At 33.9% G+C, this 9,641-nt stretch overlaps 1 protein-coding gene across 1 annotated transcript; it reads right to left on the reverse strand.

Moving 5' to 3' along the window:
- Positions 1-3,280: 3,280 nt before the first annotated feature.
- On the reverse strand, positions 3,281-6,437 carry LOC111390157 (protein NRT1/ PTR FAMILY 5.6). The gene is made up of 5 exons (XM_023015164.1): positions 6,167-6,437; positions 5,452-5,669; positions 4,973-5,062; positions 4,471-4,925; positions 3,281-4,359 (listed from the first exon to the last, which is right to left on the reverse strand). Exons 1-5 carry the CDS (start codon positions 6,309-6,311, stop codon positions 3,483-3,485), a joined length of 1,785 nt encoding a protein of 594 aa, XP_022870932.1. The 5' UTR covers positions 6,312-6,437; the 3' UTR covers positions 3,281-3,482.
- Positions 6,438-9,641: the final 3,204 nt, after the last annotated feature.

Consider the following 9,641-nt stretch of genomic DNA (forward strand, 5'->3'; position numbering starts at 1 on the left):
TCAAGCTAGTAAATAAAGTTTAAATTGATCTAAATCTGTCAATATGTCCCCAACTATCGAGAAAGAATAATGTGTTGAGTTTGTCGCATATCAATTGTGAAGAGAATTACAACACAACAATTTTGTCTTAAACAAAACTGAATGAAGAGGTCACTATTTATATGTACATATCATACCATAAAGATGGAAATAATATAAAAAATAACATGGAATTAAGAAAATAATATTTTTCCAATGAAATCACAAGAAAATAAGGAAACAATATTTTCCAATAAAATCACGTGAAAATAAGGAAATAATATTTTCCAAAAAATCCTCCCTAATATGGGGCACAAAATCTAACAATCTTTACCACCTTGACTCAAATTTTCGTGCAACGAACAAAGCTCCAAACTTTCTCCACCTGAGAAATAAATTCGTCTGCATCAAAATAGCCAAACTCTTCAACACAGTAACCAAAACTTTCCATAACCAAAAATATCTTCTTCTACACGGCGTCCACAAACGATAATTGAATCCTACTCCTGGGTTTTCAAAATTCTACAAAGGAATCACTATTGACCAAACAGAATCGAAGCACACTCTATAGCAGAAACCACACCAAATGCCTGATCGGAAGGCCTCTTGCCAAAACTGTCACCTTCAACGATCTTGAAAGCATCACAGACATCACCGATACCACTGTATCTACTCCCAATGGATCCAACCCTAGCAACTAAACACAATGTATCCGCTAAAATTGGTGAAAAAATGGTATCACCAACGCTCCCCTGAGCAATATTCTGAACCGACCCAGAGCCCGTCACAAGAAGTACTGTACCAAACTGTATTTCTATCACGGTACTGAACTTGTCCAGATGTTTCTCATCTGGTTGTACTCTCACCTGCAAGATGTACAACTGAGACTTTTTCCATCCCCCAGTATAACCCGGACACCCCTTCGAATCTTCAATACTCTACCTCCACCTCCACCAGAGAATTTATACTCTTTTGAACTAGGGTATTCAGCGAGATCAGATTCTTCTTCAGGTCTGGAACATGTTGAACTTGATCGTTTGTTCCGACCGTCCCATATTGCAACCTTAATCTAACTCGACTGATTTCAGGAACATGACAAGACTAGTTGTTTCCCATGACAACTCCACATTGCTTGACAATCTCATATGTCTGAAATAAATTCTGATTGGAACACATATGGTGCGAACATATTGAATCAATAATCCACTCCTCGTCAGGTTTAGACTCAACGTCAAATACTACGGTCAACATCAAATTATCACCATTAGAAAAATCCTCAATAACATTAGTCTCATTTGAATTACATGATTGCCCTCTATGATTTGCAGCTAAATTACCTTTTGCCTGCAATTTATAGCAATCTTTCTTAACGTATCATTTTCTCCTGCAGTATAAACAGTACAAATTGTTGAAGTTTGATCTCGATCTATGCCTCTGTCGATCACCATGAGATACCAGAGCTTCCTCATCCCTCGATATAACTCCAACCAAATGCTTCATCTTCTTCTTTGAGAACAGAGCATCTTAGACATGCTCAATGGTCAAAGTATCACGACTATACAGAATGGTGTCCCGAAACGACGAATAAGAGACAGGCAGTGAACACAATAAGATCAAGTTCAGATCCTCCTCATCGTATTTAACCTCTAATGTCTCTAAATCTACAACTATGTCCTTGAACACAACAATGTGATCTTCTAGTGACCCTCCTTCCGCCATGCGATGTGAATACAACTTTTGTTTTAGAGCTAGTTTGTTAGTGAGACTTTTAATAATGCATAACCGCTTCGGTTTCAACCACAAAGTAGCCACTGTTTTCTCCTTTAAGATGTCCTACAGAATATTATTGGATAAATGAAGATGAATCTGTGATAAAATTTTTCGATCCCTCCATTGTCCAATTAGCTGGCATCTTCTCAAAATCTAGCAACGCATCGTCCAAATCCAACTGCTTTAGAATAACCCTCATCTTTACTTGCCACAGAAAAAACCTTGTATTCCGATCCGATTGCGGAATATCATATTTCAATGTAGCCATCTATATAAAATCCCAATCAAATCACGGAGGACCTGCAACCTAGCTCTGATACCCCTTGTTGAAGGTGGAATAACTCTGAACCACCTTGTTGGACTGATAGGCGATGCAAGAATTGAGATTTAATAGTGTAATATGAAATATGTAACAAGATCGCAAAGATGAAACAAGATAAAAGTAAAGAACAAAAAAGAGTTAAAGTAGAGGAACGATGTTTTATTATAACGACATTGTGGAGAGAAAATTACAACACAATAATTTTGGCTTAAAACAAAACTGAATGAAAATACCACTATTTATAGGTACATATCATGCCATTAAGATCGAAATAATATAAAAAAATGTGGAATTAAGAAATAAAATTTTTCCTGTAAAACCACGTGAAAAAATAAGGAAACAACATTTTTTAATAAAATCACGTGAAAATAAGGAAATAATATTTTTCAAAAAATCCTCCCTAATTTGAGACAGAATATCTAATATAATGTTATTTATCATCATTAGTGTTAAGCATCAATTTTTAAGTAATAATTACAAGACATTAAATAATAAAAGCATTTAAATGAAAAGTTACATGACTCATTTAATTAAATTTATAAAGTATAGTCACCTAAACTGGTGCTCTATCACCATTTATGCTAAATAATATTACGAGTCAAGAAATTATAGGCGAGCAATTTTACACATTTATTGTCAAGATAACGTGCCCACAAGTGTCCATGCACTGTCCGGCAAAGAGGCAATGACACAATTGGTACCCCTAAAGTTGCAATTATTTTCAGAGCCAACCAGTTTCAAGCATATAGACAATTTTTCTTCTACCACTAAACAGGAAAATTTATCTTTCGGTCTAAAATGTCAGGCCCTGCGAGGATCTGGGCTCTAGACGGGCCGGCCCAATACTAGGAATACTGTCTTAAAAATTTTGGACGGTCACGTTCCTATACAATTGCTAGTTATAAAGTCGTGTGTCGATACTTGGAGCATGTTTGGTTAATCATAAAAGCTTACGCATAACTAAATTTATTTATAAGTACTTTATAATAATAAATAAAATAAAATAAAATAAAATGAATTAATTAAATATTTTTATCGAACAAAGTTGAAAATAATTAAGATAAATATGAATTAGTTTCTAAAAAGGTACTTTCTCTTACTTAAAAGAAAAAAAAAAAAAAAGGATATCCGAATATATATAGCGATTAAAAGTTGTCACTACTAATAATATGCTGTAAAAAGTATAATTGAAACATATGAAAAGCATAGTTTTGAACCAAATTAAGCTAAAGTATACAATCATTTCTACTAACTTTATAATGAGAAACTGGGAATCCATACACACTAAATCCAAACCATCCTTTTTGAAATTTCACAATACTTTCTTTGACTAAGAAAATGACAGCAAGACCTTCTGAATAACACAAATGCTTCAAGCCATTGCTTCAATTCTACTACTTTCATAACAATCAGCAACAGCCATTGAAGTCCTTTGCACATTCTTGTAAGAATATCGTCTCGCTACAAACACGTAAATGCACAGATTCAACGACGTAATAACCGCTAACAACCCGTAAAAATAGTCCAATCTGCTGCTATTCAAATCCTTCCCAAACCAACTTTTGCCACCCTTCTCTGTAATATGATCTACTAATGTAATCAAAAGACTGCTCAGAAAATTTGCAGCCCCAATCACACTAAGGTACAATGCAATGCCTAAGCTTCTCATTGAATCTGGAACTTGGTCATAAAAGTACTCTTGCAATCCCACTAGAGTAAATCCATCCCCTATACCAATGATGAGAAACTGGGGTGCCAGCCAAAATACACTCATTGTAATCGAGCCCTCGAGAGGATTCTTTTCCACGATATTTAGCCTTTTCCTTTCAACCAATGCTGCTACTACCATAGTTATAACGGAGAAAATCATCCCAAAACCAATTCTTTGAAGAATTTTTAGGCCTCTTTCATTTCCTGTTACCCTTCTTAGAAAGGGTACGAGGAGTCTATCGTAAAATGTGACTGATATTATCATTCCGATGGCGCCAAGGGCATACACTGTGGCTGGAGGGATCACAAAATTGTGAGTGATTGTCCTGTTCATTGTTGTGCTTTGTTTGATGAAGAAAGTTGCGGTCTGTGCTACGCAGATTCCAAATGGCAAAGTAGTTAGCCATATTGGAATTATGTTGATAATAAGCTTCAATTCTTCCACCCTGGTTACAGTTGCAAGTCTCCATGGATTACTATTCTTTTTCTCCTCTTCTTTGTTTTGCTCGTCATCGATTATAGCAGCTTTATCAAGAAACCTGAACAATAGGATGATGACAGATCAATTACTTTGCCCTTCGTCTAAAAGTTGAAACTGTTAGAGAGATGACAAACTCGGAATTATAGAGCTAAACTAATAAATGTCTTACTTAAGCTTATCGGTGTGGTAAAGAAACCTCATTTGAGTATTGTCTGATTCAGGAACCTCGTACAACTGATTGGGATCAGATGGATATGGAATATTTCTCTTGGTAATAGCTGCTACAAGTACTTGTAACATGGGGGTTAGAGGACTTCCCGTTGCCTTCCTATAACGATAAAATGGCCGTCCCATACAGAATATGACTATAGTTAAGGCCATGGTTGCTGTAAGAACGATATCTGCTGCAGCCCAGCTAACATGGTCTTGAATGTAGACAATCAAAGTTACACCAAATAATAGACCACAACAAAGCCCAAAATTCCACCAATTGAAAAATGACATTTTCTGCTTTCTTTCTTCAGGATGATCATCATCAAATTGATTAGCTCCAAAGCTCTCCAGAGAGGGTTTATGCCCTCCAGTTCCTATTGAAATCAAGTAGATTGCAATAAAGAACACCACCTCATGGATCCTATTGAAATCAAGTAGATTGCAATAAAGAACACCACCTCATGGACCTTATGGGGTTCATGGCACATCCCAGAATCACAAGTTTTCAGGCCTGGGACTAATCTTGACATTATCAAAAGAAGCAAGCCCTGTTTTCACATCAAAAGCGAACACATTATTTAGCAATTAGCTAAATTGGACGATATGTTTGATACTCCGTACTAAATGTGACATGACATGACTGTACAATAAACAAGGTTTCTCTCACTTATGGACATATTCATCTTTCCAATGAATTGGCATTGAAGCAACTATTTGTTTCATAATACTGTCTAGTATTGTTCAGTCCATCTTATGAAACACGTAGCTAGTGCATTTCCATTTTGATTGTGTCCATTCCAAAATAATTGACATTTTCACTTTCTTTTGCAAAGGAAAAATGATCATTCAAACTAGCCTTTCTTATGAATAACAAGTGTAAGACATCCAAAATTTTATCAAATAGTTTCCTTCAAAAAGAAGAAGAACGTTATAGTACCAGGAGATAAATAACGGATGAGGCAAGAACAGTAGTGAATTGGCCAAGGTAAGCATCAGCTACAAATCCTCCAAGCAGTGGCATCATAGTGGTTACCCCACTCCAATAGTTGACGCTTTTCGCTGCAGTTTTCAAGTCTTGATGGATCACCTTGGTAAGGTATATGATTAAACTTGTTGCTAGCCCAAAATAACTCAACCTCTCACTGAATTCAATTGCTGCCAATGCAAAAAAGTATCAGGTTGACATTTTTTCTTATTCTAAACTAAAAGAATCTAATACATGTTAAGAAAGTGTACCATGTTTGGGACAAATAGTTTCCTCCACATATGTTCAGGATGGAATCTAGCTAAAGTTTGATTTAACACGCTTTAGCAACTAATGGACTCAAGTGAAAGAGATCTACTTTCTATTACAGTCGCTGTACTAGGATCTTATGTTTGATGTACCTATTATTGGTGAAGCTGATGCACTTAAACATCATTTCTTGGAAATCGAACTTCAGAGATTTTCTTCTACTCTCAAATCTTGATAATCGGTTGTCTTATGATTGTATAGACGAAGATAACAAGAACTAAGCTATGTTTCTAATAAAGAATATTATTATTATTATTTTTTAATTATTATCTAATACTTGCAACAAACACGTCCATTTGTAGAAGCATTGCATATGAGAAAATGAACCTGAACTAGTATAGTTTATTGGATTACTCACCAATGATAAAGAGGGAGGCCTTCCATGCACCGGTGGAAGCTCGGACGGGAATTCTTCCTTTATGATCAACAGAAGAATCATAAACCCATTTTTTTTCATCAACTTCTAGTGATTTCTGTTTTTTTGTTTGCTCCATCTGGTTCATCAAGTACCAACACACACAGGATTACTTATATTGTATCACTCAAGATTGCTAAAATTGCTGGGGTGCAGGCAACTGTCTTGGTTCTACTTATATAGGGCAGAGTCTCTTGTTGCTGACTTCTGTTGAAATTGATAACTATGAATATAAAATTTTTAATTGTCAATCATTACGATTGAGAAAAAAAAAATGTGATTCCCACCACTGAAATGTCACTGTTGATGCTTGCAAAGGAATAGCATCCTTTCTCGAGTTAAAAGACTCTTTTTTATCAAACTTAAAGCTAATAAAGTGGCTATGAATCACAACCATAAATACAGGATATGATACTTGCGCAATATTACGTTTTGTGGGTTCATAGTTCACACTGCTCACATCTTGTTTATCATACCGTCCAGATCTTTATACATACTGGGTTAAATATTCCGAACTTTTATAAATATTTCTCCGTTGTCAGTCAACTTTAAAATATCTCTGAGTTACCACTAAACTTTTCCAAATGTTTTTCTATTGTTATTGAACTTTAAAGCTCTTCAAGTTTCCATTGAACGTATAAAAATATTATTTCAGCTGCCACCCCTTTATTTGTTATTTTAAAAGATTGAAGGACTTGATGAATTTGGGAAAACATTATTCCCTCTATCATTCCATCTATCATGCCACCTAGACCGTTAAATTTTAAAGCAACGAGTGACATAGTGCCAGACTTAATAATATTTTAGTAAATTCAGTGACAATTCGAAAAGTTTTTAAAGATCAATATCAAATGAGAATCATTTGAGAAAGTTCACCAAAAACTTGAAGAGCATTAAAAGTTCAATGGCGATTGAGAAATATTTAAGAAAGTTCAGTGGAAATTGAGAAAATTATACCCACATCTATGGGCATAGGACTATCAATTATGTGAAAACGAACAAGATTTTAGTATTCTTTATGTATTGCACACAAGACTATACATAAAAACGAACAAAATTTTAGAAATTTTTTCCTTGTAGCCAATTTAGCATACAGATCCAGAACAAGCTATTTAAGAACTGTTTATTACAGTAATAATCCAGGCCATGGTGATTAGTATAAGTTGCATAATGGAGAGAAAAATTAGATTATACTCATGAATAAAATATTATATACGTGAAACCTATCCCTAAATAGATGTGAATCTTTGCTTAAATTATATTTGTATTTAATAAGATATCTAGTAGTCAAGAATAATAAAAAGACAATTCTTTTGACCAATATCCAAGTATATTTAAAAATATCTTGTCTGTTTCTTCTAGATATGATATCATATTGAAGGACCCGGAGTGATATATGCAAAAGTTGGACAGGAGATTTTAATTATTAGCAAGTTATGCCTGTCTACTTGGGGAAGATCAGATCAGTGGTTAATTTCTATATGTACTTTCATTTGTTTGTTTGTTTCGTACATCCCAAAGTTCAAGGACTAAAATGATTATAATTTAGAAGTGCAAATACTATTTGAATCAAAAGTCATCCAAGGTAAAAGTCATAATGTCTGTTTTTAATAATTCTTGTGCAAACTAAATTAAAGGAAAATTTGCAGCAGAGGTCTCAAACGTTTCAAAAATATAGATAGGCCCTAAACCTTTAAATTATAGCAAATTCGTTTCAAACCTTTTAAAAATTGAACGATAGAAGGATCGGAGCCCTGATGCACATGAAGATCTCGCGAACAAATTTGAAAGCAAACATATGATTTTTCACTTACCAACTAAGATAAGTTAGCCTAGTGAGCTCATATATTTTAAAAATTTCTTGTATTTAATCTAATTTAAGAGATGTACTCCATTTCAGTACTTCACTATACGTTTTGTATACGATATGGGAGGATGTTCCTTCTTTAGTTGATATGAATCTCAAATTTGTTGGAGCAGCTTGGTGATGTAATAACCATGGAGGAGGGTCCCTTTGGGGAAGGAGTAAAAGCCATGTGGGAACCTGGGAACCGTCAGATATGGGATGGGAACGGATTTTTAGTCGGATCTTTTTTGCTTGATGTTGTATTGTAATGCAACTTTTGATTTTAAAGTCTATTTATAATTTCCTTTGTGTTATACCTTCCATCTTCATGATTTTGTGTATGTTTAATTTTTAAATGACAAGAGTAGCGCGCCAAATCTTTTTTACATGGTACAACACCAATTCCATACATTCTGTCTATAGTGTAGTAAATGTCCCAAATATTTTCGATTCATATGGTTGGTGGTCCCAACCTTTTGTATGTTTTTTAGTTTAAGCCCCTTCGTGACACTAAAGATTACGTCATCTTTGATTATTACAGTAATTTACTACAACGAAAAAAGTTTACAAGAAAAATTACACTCTATATGCTTTAACCTCCATCTCATTTTGATGATCATACAAAAACTCTAAATAGACGTGAATCTTTGCTTAAATTGTATTATAATAATTTTTTTTTTCTTTTTGGTAATGAGAATAATAAGAGACAATATTTTACCCTTCTTTTGTCCATTATCTTAGTACATTTAAACAAAATTTGACTGTGTTCTTCTAGATATGACATCTTATTGAAGAACTTAAAAGTTAAAAGTGATACTTTTATGCAAAGTTGGACCTAAAGGAGATTTTAATTTTTCTGTTCTACTTGGAGCATATCAAATCATTTTTAATTTCTAGAACTAACCTACTTGTACATATTATTTTGTACAAGTAGTTTGACTGATGCATGTGTTTCCTTTGATTCGAATCTGTCAAACTATCTATACATTTTTTTACATGTAGCAGAATTGTAATTCTATATGTACTTTTTATGTGTTTGTTTAGTACATCCCAATGTTTAAGGACTAAAATGATAATAATTTATGAATCCAGAGTCAAAAGTGTCCCAAATAAAAACTTAGGAGTCAAAGGCAAGAGTCGTAATGTCTGTCGGTTTCTAATAATTCTTGTGCAAAATAAAATAAAAACCAAAAGAGGAGACTTGGCTGTTTCGTCGGTGGCTTATGATTTTCATTTTGAAATCTGCAAATAAAAGTATTATTGTCATAATTGTTCCAACATCTTCATAAATTTACTCTCTTCTTTTACCCGATTCATTTACACGTGCCTCTTTTGAATTAAGATACAAAGAAAAATAGGTTTTGTACATGTTTGACAAAGTTCATATTTTAATTTAAATTAATCAAGCATAGTTTTTATCTACACATTTTTATGATCCACAACTTATTACTTAACATTCACATATCCCTTAATGTTAAAATTCACAACCTATATGTATGGAAAGAAAATGAGTTATTCCACTTGTACATCTCCCTCACATGAGGGATCCCACGAATAAAATATTCAGTATGG

This window comes from Olea europaea, unplaced genomic scaffold (genome assembly GCF_002742605.1).
Source record: "Olea europaea var. sylvestris unplaced genomic scaffold, O_europaea_v1 scaffold652, whole genome shotgun sequence".
NCBI classification, from domain to species: domain Eukaryota; kingdom Viridiplantae; phylum Streptophyta; class Magnoliopsida; order Lamiales; family Oleaceae; genus Olea; species Olea europaea.

Bases quoted from the DNA above. Each gene is read 5' to 3' on its own strand.
- LOC111390157 (XM_023015164.1), bottom strand. From the start codon at position 6,311: ATGAACCAGATGGAGCAAACAAAAAAACAGAAATCACTAGAAGTTGAT. The intron at 5,670-6,166 runs GTGAGTAATCCA...TTGCATTGGCAG, and splicing joins GGCCTCCCTCTTTATCATTG to CAATTGAATTCAGTGAGAGG. The intron at 4,360-4,470 runs GTAAGACATTTA...CCTATTGTTCAG, and splicing joins TACCACACCGATAAGCTTAA to GTTTCTTGATAAAGCTGCTA.